This window comes from Morone saxatilis, unplaced genomic scaffold (assembly GCF_004916995.1).
Source record: "Morone saxatilis isolate NCDOM2014 unplaced genomic scaffold, NCSU_SB_2.0 Contig15, whole genome shotgun sequence".
NCBI lineage: Eukaryota > Metazoa > Chordata > Actinopteri > Moronidae > Morone > Morone saxatilis.
Window position 1 is genome coordinate 17,576,993 of NW_023339707.1, and position 17,058 is coordinate 17,594,050.

General features: G+C 43.8%; 1 protein-coding gene across 3 annotated transcripts in view; it reads right to left on the minus strand.

Annotated features, from left to right (window-relative positions):
* The window catches only part of LOC118324682 (serine/threonine-protein kinase WNK2-like), a 40,549-nt gene that overhangs the window by 9,448 nt on the left and 14,043 nt on the right, over positions 1–17,058 (minus strand). Inside the window, exons 3-22 of one of the 3 annotated variants that reach the window (XM_035657129.1) lie at positions 16,271–16,443; positions 15,371–15,591; positions 15,124–15,281; positions 13,188–13,276; positions 12,415–12,634; positions 10,485–10,761; positions 10,284–10,396; positions 9,066–9,977; positions 7,190–8,410; positions 7,033–7,071; positions 6,336–6,527; positions 5,068–5,394; positions 4,803–4,846; positions 3,304–3,463; positions 3,080–3,196; positions 2,423–2,593; positions 2,114–2,165; positions 1,736–1,834; positions 562–1,343; positions 56–113 (exon numbers count right to left, since the gene is read on the minus strand). In XM_035657129.1, the coding sequence (XP_035513022.1) occupies positions 56–113; positions 562–1,343; positions 1,736–1,834; positions 2,114–2,165; positions 2,423–2,593; positions 3,080–3,196; positions 3,304–3,463; positions 4,803–4,846; positions 5,068–5,394; positions 6,336–6,527; positions 7,033–7,071; positions 7,190–8,410; positions 9,066–9,977; positions 10,284–10,396; positions 10,485–10,761; positions 12,415–12,634; positions 13,188–13,276; positions 15,124–15,281; positions 15,371–15,591; positions 16,271–16,443 (5,425 nt within the window). Of the gene's footprint in view, positions 1–55; positions 114–561; positions 1,344–1,735; positions 1,835–2,113; positions 2,166–2,422; positions 2,594–3,079; positions 3,197–3,303; positions 3,464–4,802; positions 4,847–5,067; positions 5,395–6,335; positions 6,528–7,032; positions 7,072–7,189; positions 8,411–9,065; positions 9,978–10,283; positions 10,400–10,484; positions 10,762–12,414; positions 12,635–13,187; positions 13,277–15,123; positions 15,282–15,370; positions 15,592–16,270; positions 16,444–17,058 lie in introns of all 3 variants that reach the window. The other 2 variants (XM_035657128.1, XM_035657130.1) reach the window with 2 other exon arrangements.

The window sequence follows — 17,058 nt, forward strand, 5'->3', positions numbered from 1 at the left end:
TGCAGTGTGAATGTAGCCTTAGTGATATGGACATTACATAAATAATGTTACCTACCTGCCACTGCAGAGTCACTTAGTGCACCCACACTATCTGTGCGTTCAGGAATCTGAGGCTTAAAGAGAAAAAGAGAAGGGTGTGTGTGTGGGAGGTTACAATCATTTTGAATTGTGGCAAGTGGTAAATCGCTTGATGCGCAAGATGAGTAAGATGAGTGAGGTAAGGCTAGCCATTATCCTCTCATGACCTCCGTTTTGTCTGAATGAATCAGACCTTAATTTGTTTTTGGTAGCAAGCATGCACACCAAGACACACACACACACACAGCAGCTGCAAAAGGAAGAGATCATGATGAATTATTGTGCTGACAGCAGTCATTTTGTTATCCTGCCCTCTTTTTTAACACAGTATTGGTCTTGCTCTTTACAGCCAATAGTGAAATCAATAACAGTGCAGGGAAACAATTCAATGATGCTGCCATTAACTTATCTCGTAACCAATATCCGAATGCTCAGATTTCTCTTTTACACAAACAAGCGCACACACACTTTCTATCATTTTACCAGTGGTTCCGCTTTCTTCTTCGTAAGTGCTCCCTCAGTACTCTGGCCATCTGAGACTGGGGGTGAGCTGACTCCCTCTGTACTGGAGGCCTGGGGGTCGGACGCAGCGCTGGAAGTTTGGGAGGGAGCATGCTCCTGGTACAACAGGTTTCTCAGCTTCTCATCCAAAGTCTTGATGGTGCGGTCAACAAACTCTACCCTGCGTGGCCCTTCGCCGTCTGACTCTCCTGGCCCCCCACTCACTGGTTGCTGGTGGCTTGAGGACTGGGAGTTCTGGGGGGTCTGATGTGCTGGACTCTGGGGCTGGGAGGTGACTGTCCCAGGCTGCATGGGCGTGGCATAGGGTTGCTGCAGAACCACAGACTGATGGGAGGCCAGCTGAGGGGGTAGTTCTCCAGTAGGACTGGACTTCTGATTTAGCTGATTAGTTTGAGAGGTGGTCAAACCACCAGCTGCTCCTTTATCAATAGCATTCACATCCAGAGAGACAGGTGGCACAATAGCGCAGCATGGCATGTCCGTTACCATAGAGACGGCAGAGATGCAAGGCTCCTCCACAGGAAGGCAGTTGGGATGGCTGGCACCAGCAGCACCAAGGGCATGTTTAGTTACACAGGGCTGAGGCTGCTGGATCCGGGCTTTGTCAATGTTTTGGTCTTGAGGTTGCACAGAGGTCTGAGCTACAGGGGGCACAGAGGAGGAGGAGGACGGACTTTGGGAGGATAAAGATGAGGCTGCGTGGCTGGTGGGCCTGATTAATGATGAAGCCGACTTTTCAGATTCTGGAGAAAAACAAAAAAGGTTAATTAGGAGGAGAACAGATTGGGAGCCTGTTCTCAGTTCAGCCAAGGCCATGAAGACAAGGAGCTGGGTCCTGTGGGTGCAAGAGTGTTACATCACTGCTTGTCTTGCCCCATCAGGCTCTGTCAGCTGGAGTATAAATCCTGCCCTTCATTTCTGCCTAGAAACACTGCAGAAGCACTCTTATATAACTGACCCCAACCCTAATGCATGAGCAGCGGCTTCACTATCAAGAGCAGCAAGTAAGACACAACGATTCACTTTATTCTATAGACAACATACTCCTGGCAGAGAAAGCATATTTCATTTAGTAAGTAGTAAACCTGAAGACTTGAAGGAAGCATTAATGACACTCTCTGAGTGTGCAGCATACCCTGGGCTGTAGAAGTGTGAGATGTAGTCTTCTCTTTGTCTAACATAGGCGTCTCAGCCACAGGGCAGATGATAAACCAGCGCTTTCCAGTGTGGAGGACTGCCAAGGAAAGAGAGACAGAAAAACTCATAAATCCACATCTACTATAAAATCAATTTAATAGAAGTGCTAAAGACACAGGCTGACAACTTTAAAAGCAAAATAGAGAACGGGACAACACAAACAGATTATAATGTAATTCATCCTCATTTCAACCTCACCATAACAGGTCTCTTAAGAATGCAAATATACAGGGAAGTAGCTGAGTTGAACTAGAACTGAGCTGTGTGAGTGGATTTTGTTACAGTGAATATTTAAGTTCCAGGTGGCAAGTCTTACCATTTTGCTGGTACACCAGCTGTGGGGTGCTGGGTGCGGAAGCCTTCAATCCCTAAAGAAAACGAAGGATTACATGCACATCACTTTAATAGATATTTAAAAAGCTTCTCCAACCAGCCAAAGAGCTGAACCTCAGAAATAAATTCAGTTAGATCAAAATGTTACATCAGCAAGAATGGTATTTTTGGCCAGCTCTTCTTGGCGCTGTTGCATGCAAAGTCATCTTGAGAGTGCTGTCAGGATGATGTATCCAAGGCAGAGCCATTCAGAGACATTGCAACTATTAACTGTCAACAGTTTCTTTCTCACCTCTGCTCCCAGTGTGCCACCTCCTTCACTCTGTTTGGGACTGCCTCCCTGGTCAGAGTTCCTCTCACCCTCAGTGTCCTCACTCAGCATGTCCTCAGCCTTGTCCACAATGTCCTTCAGCTGCTCGATGAACACTTCTTTTTCTAAAGGCAGAATGAAATCATTCTCCACCTGAGGGACACAATGGAGAAAAGGGCAACATGACATTAAAGGATCTTTAGAAGTTGCTGCCAAGATAAAGCAATTCAAATTAAGGTCTAAGAAAATCTACTTTTGCATAATTTGTTACGTTTCTTAAGTATGTATATGTATATGTGCATGTATGCATGCATGTATGCATGTATGCATGTATGTATGTATGCATGCATGCGGTATTTGGTATGTAGGTATTTGCCTTGGACCACCGATTTTAACACAATAAGTTGGTGGAGCAGTTATGCCATAAATATTAATCTATCCATCTATAAATATAAGCCGAATATGAATTGGTTGGGAGTGGATGAGTGTGAGAGTAGGAGCAAGAGAGAGACATAGATTTTTTGCTGCATTGCAGCTGAGAACAGCAACATAGGGAGTTTCAGAGTTCTGAGCCATAACAAAGCATTTCAGGCAATCCACAGTTTACAGCATGCTGAAGTGGCAGTGACTTCTACATACCATGTATGTAGCAATCTCCTCTGGTGCATCTCCATCCAGATCAAACTTGAAAGTGACCATTTTATGGTTATGAGTTTCTAACTGACACTCTACCATCTTATCGCCAGTGTTACACACCTGCAACCAGAGTGGACACAATAAATACATTGTCTAGTATTACATTCTTTGTGAACATGGGCTTAAAGGAACAAGTTTCTGGTTTGAAATATATTTTGTCTACCCACATTGAGCATGTTGAGTTTTGGCCTGCTGATCTTCTCTTGCCGAGAACGAGTGCGCGTGGACCTCCGGTGGTGTTTGCGAACTTTCCCTTCGCCTTTACCTCCATGTGTCCCTTCGTAACCGTCACTCATCTCCTTCCCTGACGTGGCATCAGAGTTGACACTGATTTTGGAGAGGAAAAGCAAGTAATAGTAAGCAAGTATTACTTTATTCACGAATACCTGTATACCGAACACACAGCTCTACACAAATATGCCCAAACATGTTCAAAACTGTTATGCCCAAAAAAAGATAGTGGACAGACAGGGGAGAAATAGTGTGGAATTTGAGACACAACAATATCTAGTGTCATACAATCTTTTAGGTGCAATAGACAGAAATCTTGTTCTGGAATTGGCAATGGTCTTTATCACCCGTCCTCAACATGGAGCCCAGTGACAAGGTTTTGCAAAAATGTATCACTGCTCTGGAATGCCTCTAGGATTTTGTCTGATATAAACCTGATATACCAGCCATGGGTGACGCTAAACTCCACATAAGCTTAAACGGGATATAGATTTGTGGAGGATTAGCTATCTGCTATCTATTATGAAGGAACAACGGAACTTTTACCTGCTGCTGCTGGTCACAAGGATAAGAAAGATCAACAGATTCCATCAGAGTGCAATGTGGTTTTAAAGACATGTTTGTGTTTAGCTGGAGAGTTGTCCTTTGGTGAACAAACTGCCAGACAAAGTTAGCAGAGATGGCTGCCCACTAGGTCCACATTGCACAACAAATGATACAGTATAACAAATGGGATGCTGTTTTACTTTCGGAGGAACAGCTAGCTACAGTAGTTGGGAGTTGTTACATTATTTATGAGGATTGGTGGATCATCCTCAATGTTTTCTAAAAGGTAAACAACGTCTGCCTCAGGTCCTTCTATGCATTCTTTTAACATGGCACTGCCACAACCTCGGGCAAGTGATACAGAAGTATCTGCTGCTGTACCACCAGACTACAGAGGAGTTTCTTTCCTCAGGCTGTGAGACAACTCAACTCATCCTCCGCACTCCACCATAAATAAATGACATGAAACTTTATACTGACATTGCATATACTGGACATACATTTCTTGGTTATGTGTGTATAAGTATAGATGTATAGTAAGTAACTGTATATATTATTTATAATAATTATTTTGATTTAAATAATTGTAGATATGTTTTATGTGTGTGGAGCATAACTACAACTAACATTTCATTGTACAAGGGTCTACAATTAAATGTAGGTTGTGGTAAAATGACAATACTTAAACCTTGAGTATTGGTGTGGCTACTCTAACAGTGAAAACAATGACATTTCTAATGCTTGAGTCTGACCAAATGCATTATGTCAACATTCATGTCACTGCTTATCAGGCCATTTTGCTCTACAGATTAATGTCCATTTGACAGCACCTGAGAGCTGGCCTAGACTACTCTGTAATTCTAAGAATATGCTGCAAATAAGCTAGTACCTGTCATAGCTCTGTCCTCCAGTGTGTTTTTCTGCAGCTTGATCCTACAGACAGAAGAAAAACATAAACATTTCACCAGAGAGAGTAAATAAAAGAGAGCAATATGTATCAAGTATTTAATTTTAGATTACATTCCTGACAGTGACTTGAGAGGAAGTCGAGTAATACTGCATGTGAGTGCACTGGATATATTGGCAAAGAAAGGTGGACAGAGGAAGAAATAAGTAGTGAGAACTTAAAAGTGTGGAAGTGAGTCATTCCATACCTCCGTGCTGGTCTCTGTTAGACCCTGACCTGCAGCTCCAGTGAGAGTACTGAGCGGTTTCTGCTGAGTCAGACTGGAACTGGCAGACGCAGATGATGCTCGCTGAGAGTCAGAGGGCTGCAGCACAGGAATCTGGCTCTGAACCTGAGTCTGGCACTGGGCTTGTGGGGGCAGCTGGCATGGGTTCTTGCTATCCAGCTGGGCAGCAGCGGTAGCTGTGCCCGGGTCTGACCCACTGTGCACAGGTGAGGAGAAGACTGCAGGTTGGGCAAGCTGAGCTGAAGGGACAAGCTCAGGATGGATGATTTGGGCCTGCTGGGGAAGCTGCTGTAAAGGACAAACGAGATAAAACATCATCATCTTCATTAATAATAATAATAATAATCTGTTGTAGACATTTTGCTGTTTCTTGATAACAATTCATCCACAAATAAAATACAGAATTTGTATCTATGTATAAAATTAATTATTAACAAAGATTTGAGTTTTTCAATCCGCATTATTTACAGCATAAGACATAAATGTTCATTTTCCTTCAGCCAAAGAACAACAGTACAGTGAAAAGCACTTTTTTGTGATGCAAAGAGATTATCACAATCAAAGGTTCCAGTTCACACCCTCTTGGTAAACATCTGCACTCCATTGCAGCCATCATAATTACCTGTATCAGAGGCTGAGTGCTGCCATTTGTGGGAGGGTGTGTGTTCTGGGACTGGGCAGTGTGTGCGTGTATGGGATGGGTGGTTAGTGCTGTTATGAATGCAGGCTGTGAATGAGAAACTTCAGATCTAACACTCTGCTGCAGACCAACGGTGGGCTGGTGCTGTGGGGATGTGGGTCCAACCTTGCCCAGCACAGGTGAGGGGGAAGGCATGAGGGACACTGGGATGGGTGAAACTAATGCGTTTTCAATGTGCAGAGGAGAAAGGGGGGACACAGAGGGGGTCACAGGAACATTGTGAGCAGGAGAAAGGAAAATAGGATTAAGAGAAGAGGAGGTTGAAGGGTGAGGGGCAGTGCAGGAGTGAGGGTAGGAGGATTCACAGTCAGTCACAGCTGTCATCACCTGGACTGTGGGATACTGTGAAGGAAACTGAAGGGGAAAAGAAAAAAAGGAAAGGAACAGAGAAAAATGAAATAATCTAGAGAACAAAGTTCAAACATAGGAATAAGATGCATAAAGATAACTTGCTTCAAGTCTATATTGTTAATGGTGTGTATAATCCAAGAAAAAACATACAATAGCTCGGAGACCAGAGTGACAATACCTGGGATGGGTGTGTTGGCGGTAGAGAGTTTGCGATCTGCAGAGGTTGGAGTTGTTGGTGGACAGCCTGAGCCATTGACTGTTGAGGAGGTAGTGCCTGGGCTGCAACACTTGAAGTTGATTGGCTGAGATTCTGCCCATGTCCCTGTCCATCTTGTCCAAGCTGTGAAATGTTTTGACCAGTAGGAACATTCTACAGACGAAGAAGAAGAAAAAGAGGGGAAAAAAAGAGGGAGGAAGTTCAATAATGGCAAGGATTCCAGTTTCATCTCTGTGTTTGGAAATCTGCATTTCCTGCTATTGACCCAGATCAGAATAGCTCATATTTTCCATCCTGTCCCTAAGCCTGGAATCAGTCTGAATCTGCTGCACATACAGGAGCACTGTGTATCACGGACACAGAGCAAGCCTAGGGGTGCTGGCGGATGCAGCGGCTAAAACCACTGCTATTGTTTTCATTACTGTTCAATTATTTCTCTGTTGGCTGTTGTCCGAGGAAATGCCTGTTTATTGGGCTGTTCATTTTTTCATTCACGTACTATCACCACCAACACAGCTGTTTCCAATACAGCTGCACCAAATCAAAACCAGACACCATAATATAAGTAGCTACAAAACTAGCATTAACTAGATCCGTTTCTGTCCCTCCCACATTGAGTCCCATAGTGACAAAGTGTGTTGAGACAAAGGCGTTCTACCTGATTCAGGAAAGCAGCGATGCAAAGATAGGGTTGAAACTGATGAAAAATGAAAACAGGGCGAGGTCAGAGGAGGGAAAACAAACAAAACTGGGGCACTATGTATGCCACCTTGCTACAACATACTAAATAGTGATCATCAACACTGTTCACTCACCTGTTGGGTGATGTGTGCAGCTTGGATATGCTGAGAAGAGGCTGAAAGGCTCTGAGGAGTAACTACATGGTTAGCTCCTCCATAGACCTGTGAAGCAGCTGTAGACTGTGCAGGCAGGTACTGGCTCTGAGCTGAAGCAGTCTGTTGCTGCAGCACACTGAGGGAAGAATGTGCATAGCTCTGAGAGGCAGCATCAGGTAGACCTGCAGCAGAGTAACTCTGGTGTGTGGCTGCAACCTGCACAACTGGGGCAGCTGTTGGATGAGGCTGACAAGGTGGGGTCTGAACCTGTTGAATTGTAGACTGGGATACATCCTGGCTCTGTTGTCGAACTGCTGGCTGCATGGTTTTCTGACTGTGCTTCTGCAGAGTTGGGGTGTGTACTTGTTGCTGACCAGAAGACTGAAGACTTTGAGAGTGGTGGGTAGGCTGTTGTGCCATTTGTTGGTGTATGCTATGCAGAGTTTCTTGACCAGGCTGGAGTTGAGGCTGAATATAAGCCTGCCCAGCATGTTGTGTTAGCTGTATACTGGACTGAGTATTTTGCAGTAAGGGCTGTTGGTGCTCTTGCTGAATAGGTATCTGTTGGCTATAAAGTGCTGGTGTGGAGGAGCTCTGACCAGGCTGCTGACTTTGCAGATTGACTGCGGCTTGGACCTGTTGCAGTGCACTGGGAGCTTGTGCAGGATGACACTGGGCTGTGGCTGCCATAGTCGGCGCTACAGATGCAAGGGGGTAACTTTGTGCTGGCTGCTGGGCTGGCAGGGTGGTTGCTGCTGCAGCAGTCTGTTGCTGAACTGAAGTAGGATATCCTGATGCAGTGTGAGCCTGTTGATGAGTTTGGGCTGCACAGTTCTGACAACTCTGTTGGACTTTCAAAGGAAAAGTCAAAGAGCTTGCTGCGGTTGCCTGCTGCTGTTGGTGGCCTGGTGCTTGGTAGCTCTGTGCAACATGTTGTGGCACAGCTGATGCTGAAATACTTGGTGCACCTTGGGTCTGTTGCACATTGGGAGGTGTGTAGCTAGCACCACTGACCGTATGCTGAATGTGAGCTGAACACAGACTAGCTGGAGCTGGTGTTGCAGCACTGTGTTGCCCAGGATATGGAGGAGCAGGGTAGCTGTGTCCAGGCTGGTGGTAATGCAGTGGTGTGTGTACTGCTGTGCTGGAAGAGGGCAGGCCCTGGACAGATGGTTGATTCTGGTGACCTGCCGAACTGGCCTGAGGACACAAAGGAAGGAAATTAAAATTAGACCCTTTTGGGAGAGAATTTTACTGTTCAGGAATAAAATCCCACAAAAGCTAATATGTGTGACAATTACATTAACTCATACCGGATTCAAGTATAATGAGAGGATGAGAGATAAAAATAAGTTAATGAAACATCTGTTTCAACAATGAGCAGGCGGTGACAGGTGTGTGCTAAAAAAAGGACGCAAGGGAGAAATGGTAGGAGAGACTGAGAGGAGGGAGATCAGACAGCCACCCTTTCTCCTTCAGTCAGTGGCCATCTATCCAAGGCAAGCTAAGGAGCAAGACAGTTGTAGCATTCAGGCAGAATGCAGAAAAGAAAAAAGAAAGGGCAAAACTGTTAAAATCAAGGCCAGTTCTAGAAGGGATTGATTAAAGTTAATCAGCAGGGAAACGTTGTCTGTTAGAGATTGCACAGTTGTTCTCTGACAGGAGCAAGCTTCTGATTTTTAAGAGGATGGTCAGCTCTGTAGGGCTACGCAGGAAGAAGGACTCAGACAGTAGCTGGGAGATCAGACCCGCTCCATGCAGAATAATGCTGTACTTCCTACAGGCTGGGAGAAATCAGTTAAGCAGGTGGCCCAACACGGGAAACTAAAGCAACTTCTCTGCTATTGTGACCTACCACTCCCATAGCCCTGGTAACTTGCTGTTCTCCGGCACAGAATCTATCCTTGCAGTCCCAGAGGGGTTCTTGGCCCCCAACCAAACTGCCACTTGGGAGATGACTCTTCAGGCTGCTGTCTCCATCACTGCAGGCAGGCCTGTGCACAGCTGAGGAGTGCAGCTGGGAGGCTTGGGTGGGTGTGGCGTGACAAGGTGCTGCTTTGCGGCTGATTATATTGATTAGTGACTGCTGAAGCAGTGAGAAATCAGAACAATCATTTGAACCTTTCAGCCGTCCATAGGTGTGCATTGTTCCACCAGAGGACTGGTGGTGTCTAAAGTCACATGGACAGAGGTGCGTTGGCATGAAAACAGAAGGACGGTGGTGGCTCCCTTCTCGTGATCTCAGAAGAAGCAAAGAGAGGCAGGCCTGGCATGTATGGTTTCTATGCATTGCAAAATGGTGGTTATGATGAGAGTTTAGACTCAGAAGACTACTAAGGTCCGAGTGTCTGCGTCCACTTTGCACAGGCAGTGTTAAGTTTTCAGAGGTGGCCTCTGATGACAGCCTGATGTTGGTGTCACTGAGGCGGCGGTACTCAGAAGGTGGAGAGACAGGGGAGACCTGCAGCAGTGGCAGAGTATTCTGGGAGGGGGACCCATCCTTAGCCTCTGAGTGAAGCCCAGAGGGGCTGAGTTCTGACTGGTTTTCTGGTACTGTGGGGGTTGGACTGATTGATCTCTGAGACTGAATGAGGGCATGGAGATGAGCAATGTGGTTCGCCCTCTGAGTGTCAATAACAGGGGCACTTCCTCTCCGGGCTGCAGCTCCCAAACGAGTCCTGAGCTTTGGGCTCAGCGTTGCCCCCCATACTTCACCCTTTCCACAGGAGTGAGGTCGATCTGTCAGAAGAGGGCCAGTGATCTGGCACTGATAGAGGAGCAACCCAAAAGCAAATCACATGTTACTCAAAATAAAGAGATCATAACCAAAACAAAGAACTATATGATAAGATGAGGACAAACAAGCTTGCAATAATACATGAATGTATCACAAATATTTGTGTATGTAATGCGCATGACTGTGTTAATGAAAGCGGATCTGCACATGTCCACAAATGTGGATTACAGCGCCTGTGTTCTGTTCCGAGGCCACGTGAGCAATGACTGCTTTCAAACAGTGTGTGTATTTTGAATGCACATGGTCCACCTGGGTGTGTATGCTCCTGATACAGACCTGCTGTGTTGCCATAGTAATAGGCTCTAGCAGGGACTGGTAGAGGACACTCTGCTGGCTGCTGTGGGAGTCTGAGTACACAGTGGAGCCCATGCCACTGTCGAGTGTGCTGTCTGCTGCAGAGACACAAATCATGCAGTCATAAAAAAGTCAAAGATTAAGTTCATGTGTGTTTCTCAGCTGAGGAACAGAATCTCTTACATGTCACTGAAGTGGCACTGGCTGGTAGGTTACGCAGCCTGTTGTGCTGGTCTGCCTCTGGGTCTTCTGGTTCCAACAAAGGCTGTCCTACATGTGCAGCCCCAGCACAGATGCCCTGAGATGGTGCCATCTGGACCCGGTGGCCCCCTTCACCTTGATCCACTGCAGCTGCAGCAGACACTGTTCTCTCTCTTCTCCATTTGATCAGCGCCACGCGGTCCCTGATCGACTTTCCCACAGTCTTAGCATCACTCTCGTGGAAGAAGCCAGACTCCACCTGACAAAGGAAAGGGAAGAGCATGACTTCCAGGATATTTTTAGCATAGAGCATGTGACAGAAGAGAGGGTGCATTAAAAAGGGGAGCATGTGAGGGAGAGAGAAAGAGCAAGAAAAAGAAGGAATAGAAAATCTATTTTAAGGGGGATCAGAGCAGTGGGGAACTATTCTCTTTGTCAGCAGCTTGGTTCATTGTTAACAACAGAACTGTCAGGACTCTTAAATCTGCAAATAAAAAAGATGCAGACAATGCATAGAACAAATGTTGTACATGAAGAAACAAAATACAATTTTAAAAGGGGGACACACAACATAAAGTCATGTATAAACTGACTACAGAGCTCCTAAGGAAACCAGAAATGACTCATTAGGGTAAAAGAGGAGTGACTTGAAGTGGGAGCATGCTGGCCATACAATCTCATTGTGATGTTGGTCCACATGTCTGCTCACATCCCCGAGGCAATTGTTACAGAGAGGCCTTCAATTTTTTTCTCAGCTTCACAGCCTGAGGCAGTCAAGGCCAAAAGAGCATACGGAGAGAGAAAGAGCAGACAGGAAGAAGAGAAAGAGATGTGTGGGGGAGAGAGAGAGAGAGTAACAATGAAAAGGAAGACACTGGTTAAAGCAAGAGACACAAAAAGAAAAGGTGAGGACAGCAGGTTCTCGCTCACTGTCTCAGTTGGCTGAGACAGTGATATAAATATATATATATTTGGAAGAGAACGGACCTTACTAAAGTGATTATTGTGCAGACAGACACTGTTAAAACCTCTGTCTTTCACTCTTTTTCACATGTACAAGAACATATGGTACAGTAGATGTCTTTGTGCAATATCAGATAACATATGACATGTTTTTTTCAGCTCTGATGCAACACATAGGCCTAGCGTAAATCTGTTTCAAAGCAAGTTTGTTTGAGGCCATTTTGAATAGTCCCACCGAATCTTGAAAATACTCCTCCTTGTGAATGTCTCACTGAAGATAGGGTCTCTCTGGTATTACTAATACTGCGTTCTAGTTTTTTTCACGTGTGTTAAGCCAGACAATGATTATGTTTACATTCTCCAGCTGAAGTCAAGCTGTGTTAACTCCATCTCTCTTACCCCCATACCCCAAAAAATAATTTCATGGTGCTGTGTAATGTAGATGAGCGATAAAGGCTTGAGGTCAGTATTATCATGGCTTCCACACAGAGAACTCTTCAGTGAACACCATCAGATAAGGTAAGGCCCTGCAATAAAAACAAACTGGCCAAGACAAACGGGAGAAAACCATGTAAACAAAAGGAAAAAAAAAAAAAAACAGCAATCACTGATTCCTGGAAGAGCAGAGCAAGTTATCACCAGCAATCTGCATTTGAGTGAATTCCCTGATGATGAGATAGGAGTGTTGCCTGCAGCTAGAACATACATAGCCACAAAAACATGCAAAACATGACAAACCTCATCACTAGCGTGGGTTAAAACTAATTTATTACTGAAATTGAAATTATGCAAAGGATTCTGAAAAGATCAAACCGTTTCTAGGTAACAGTCAAATATTTTTTATGTCGACAGCACAATGTAAAACAAAGAAGTACATAAGACTTTAAAATCTTCAAATATTTTTTTATGAACAAGTTCTTACTGACTATACTCGCAATTATTCACTCACCATCTCTTGTGCCACAACCTCAGGGACCTCCTTTTCCAGGTCAAACATGAACTCGATGGCCCCACTCTCCTTGTACTTCCCTTTTAACTTCTTGTGGTCTTCCACCCACAGTTTCAGGGCTATTGAGGCCTTTTTACCATCATCCTCCTCAGCTAGCTCCACCCGCACACCTGTGTCCTCAGCAAAGAAAGCATGGTTCAACAGGTCCTTGATTGTGTACCTGGGAGAAGGAACAGCAAAGCTTAAGACGCCCAATACCACCTATCTGTACTGTACAGTGTTCGCAGATAACCTGAGCATCAATAATAGTTAGCTAGGGTACAACATATGGAATGACATGCAACTAAAGTCGCCGTATGGAATCAAACAGGAATTGTTGTCATGCGCTGTAACCATTGGGCTACCTAGGCAATCCAATGGTACAAAAATTCTGGTGTGTTGATAGTAAAAGGACATCTTGGCTAATTACATCATACATGGATTACATGTGCTGCAGAGACAAAGTCACTCACAGAAACCAATCATGCTTCCATAAAAAAAAAAATGCCCCTGGAAGCTAATTAAGGGTTATTTTCCCCTCCGTATATAAACTCATTATGTAACAGAAATGAAAGACATCCTGCAGATATGGTGGGAGACTTCAGTGCTGCTGAGAGCCCAACTGTCAACACCACAGCAATGAAGCGGGGGAGGTGAGACGAGGCATGAAAGATGAGAGGGCACCTTGTGGGCCCTTTTGGCTGGACACTGGACAATGATGGGGAGTCACTCACCGCTCCTCTTTCTTTTGGCAGATACACTCCCCAATAATCTCCTTGATTTCGGGATCCATGACCTTGTTGTAGCTGGCTGGCTTCACTCCCTGAGGAAAGGGAAATACAAACAAAATGCTGAGTACACACCATGAAAGGACACTGTGTTGATGAAAAATAATCAAAAAAGGAAAAACAAAGGGGGGAAAAAAAAAAGAGTTGGGGGATGTTTTTGTGATACTCCACCCCAAATCTTATCTTTTGAGTATAACACAATCACACCCTAGGCTTGTCAACCTTGACAGAGTACAGCAGTTGCGATCAGCTTGAATCCATGTGGGTTGCAATGGATTCCAAAAAGCATCCACAGAAATCTCTCAAACCACTGCCCTGGCTCCTGATGTTTTGCTTGTAAACTAGGGCTGCACAATTAATCTTAGTATCTTCAAAACATGGCCAAATCGCAGCAGCTGCAAATTTTTGATAAAGGTAAAATCTCGTACTCCAGATGTGAGAAACACGATTGTTTGGTACAGACCACAACAAATACCATCATGATTATAATGGTTTTTCTTCAGTGAAAATTGTGATGAAATAATGATAGTTCCTACTTCTTGTGTATCATATAGCAATTTATTTTTCCTTTCATATCGTGGAACCTACAAACTACAATTACGACACAGTTGGCCTGGATTCCTATGGTAGTTTTGACTGAGAATTTACAGTGACAGGAGTGGTTTGAGAAAATTCTATAGACCCTTTCATACTTTATTCAACAGTAAGAAATCTTTGGTAATACTATATAAATGCATTTTCTTAGCTCAGCAGTTTGACCTTCTTTACTGATCTATTTTTGGTGCTCCATGGTGCAGCATTATCTGTGGTGTTGACATAAATTGTGAGATCATTAATTCTTGAAAATAGACATTTTCCTCACCAAAGATATATGTATATGCATCCTCTGAATTAACATCCCTATTATGCAGCTACATGCTGTATGTGCTCAGGGAGTAGTATAACACTATCATGGTTCCTCTTTGATCAATCTCCTATTAATATCCTGCAGTAGTCCCTGCAGGACACTCTAATATGCATACAGTAACAATGCAGAGAACAGTATCTAGAGACAGTTGCAATGATGCTGTCCACCCATTAATATGGGCATAGAGGCCTTCTCTTCTTTAACAGCAGGTGAAAGAGTCATCTCTCAGATTCCAACCCTGCCATGTCTCAAGAGTGGAAAATCAATACTCTTCATCAAATCAGGAAGTCTATCATGACTTCAGACACCCCCTAATCTAAAAACAGTTTGCTGTGCTTTGCTAGCAGAGAGACACTCATTGAAACGGAATGGAATACAGCCTTTAGGCTTTATCTAAAAAACAAAGGAGATTTGGGCTCCCTCTGTGACTCCATATGGCTCATTAGATTCTTCACCCAAGAAATTCAAAGCTGAAGATCCAACTAGCTGAAAACAGCAGAGCAGACCCTGCTCTGTTGAAAAAAAATATATTTCTGCAATTAAAAACTCCTTGGACTTATTATGTGGGGGAGAAGCCACAAACATGCCTGACATTAGTATGCCCCATCTTACAGGTTCACTAAACATGACCTTGAATTATTACAAAATGCATGCTTATAAGCAAGGTCTCTTTTAGACGACTGGGGCACCAACAAGCTCTTTTGTTTTGTTCTGTTGTAATTTTAGACACAATTATAGTTACACAGTATGGCTAGGAGAATGAGGAGAGTATTTGTAACCTGTATTGTCTGTACAATAATAGCGCAATTATTAGTATATTGCCCCAGCTGTTCCTACAAGGTTATTATAGTTCACTTATCTCTATCTGTTACCATTTCAGACTACTGAGCTTATCTATGGGAAATCTGCAGCAAGACAAATATTTTCCTTAAATATCTCATTTTAAAACAAACTGGAAACAGAATCTGGACTCACACTAGTGACTTTGCGGTATATCTGAGCAGCATTCTGACACTCAGAGTAGGGGTATTCTGAGGTGGCCATCTCTAGCATACACATGCCGAAGGCGTAGACATCCACAGCCTCATCGTAGTGTTCTTCATACATCTCTGGAGCCATGAACTCTGGGGTACCTGAACAGAGAAGAATGTCCAATGGATATGTCATTTACTTCTTTACCTTAAGAACCATTAATCTGCCACATTACATTTAAGTCTCCTACCTATGACGCTCTTAGCAAAGGAAGCCGCCTTGAGTGTCGCCAGTCCTAAATCTCCAATCTTGACCGAGCCTGTAGGTCCAGTGATAAAGATGTTATCACATTTGAGGTCTCTATGGATGATGGGAGGGGTCCTGGTGTGGAGAAAGTGAAGGCCTTTCAGGATCTGTCTGCACCAGCTCCTCAGCACCTTGGGCTTCATTACCTTGAAACGCTTTAGATAGCTGTAGGAAAGAGAGGGAAACATATTACCTGACAATCATATTTCAAAATATGTTTCAAAATGGATTTTCTGTAAAAACACAAAGTAAGGTCAAAGTCAAGATTTGTATGGAAAACAGTTTCTTTGGATGGATTATATTGATGCCAGATTGACAAGGAGACAGTTGACATATAATGTCAGCTTGTGTTTATAGAGTTACATGTGTTTATAGACACGTTAGGAATTGTTAATCTGTAATATTTGTTAAAGGGAGTTTGGAGCAGGGTGCTTTTAGTTTAATTATAAATAATTATATGCATAATCTTTTAATGTTTTGTCACCACTATAGAAACTAGGTAATTGCTAAAGTATGATATGGCTGTTTGACATTCACTGCTGTTAGTTAGCTGGCTGATCAGGCCAATTATTAGCTAATTGTACTCTGTTTCGAATGGCAGTATGCTGTTAACGGTTACCCTTTGTGTGCATGTTTTTAAACCACCTTCCTAATTAAACATGATGTGCTTTTTTTTTTATGACGTTATTGATGACTCCTGATGAAACATAGTTTGGAGACAGTCTCTGGGATTACTCCTAGTGAAAGATCTTGTAGTGTGTGACCCCTCTCACTGATGTTTTCTTCCACCACTTATTTGTCAGAGAAGTTGTCTGTACGATTATCTGCCTTCATAAGTACTCACGTTTTTAGTGTTCCTGACGTCATGAGCTCTGTTACTAAAACAATGCACTTCTTCCCTTTAACGGGCGACTCCCAAAAGTCATAGAAACGAACAATGTTGGGATGTTGAAGACCCTTCAACATCTCTGCTTCCTCCTTAAAGCGCTGACGTTCCACTTTTGACAGCTTACGATCCTAGAGGAAAGACGACAGGAAAAAAATAATTAATGTAAAGCCCTAATGATGAGGTACTATCATATTTGCTTCACAGGAACTACCAGATGGAAGAGGCTGTCATCTTGGAGTCACTTCCGTGCATATTTTCAATTCATGCATCCAATATGTTTTTTCTTGCAATAGCAAGCCGGAAAGACAGAATGAGTGAGAGGGAGGTTAGTGTCAGTCTTTGAGCCATATATGCATCTCTAATTGGACCATATGTATATAAAGCTGATGACAGTCATTTTGTGTGTGCGTGTGGGGGGGAATCCAGATCAAGTTGCTTTCTCAAACAGAAACAACATTCAGCCTAAATACCATGCACGTGTATGATACTTATAGTATCTTTAAAGCATAATACCAGATGTAACCTTCCGCTCATCAGCTTTAATTTATCCAGAAACAAAGAGGCTGTGGAATGAGACATTAAAGGGTGACAACCACTGTGACACTGGGGGGAGAACGAACCCACACATTAACATGGTCACACCCATTACACACTGCAGCTAAAGGTTATGTGTCATCGATCTCTTCCGTCTCCTTCACTTGCTTGCTCACTCTCTCATCCTCTACCTTATGCTCCCCCCCCCT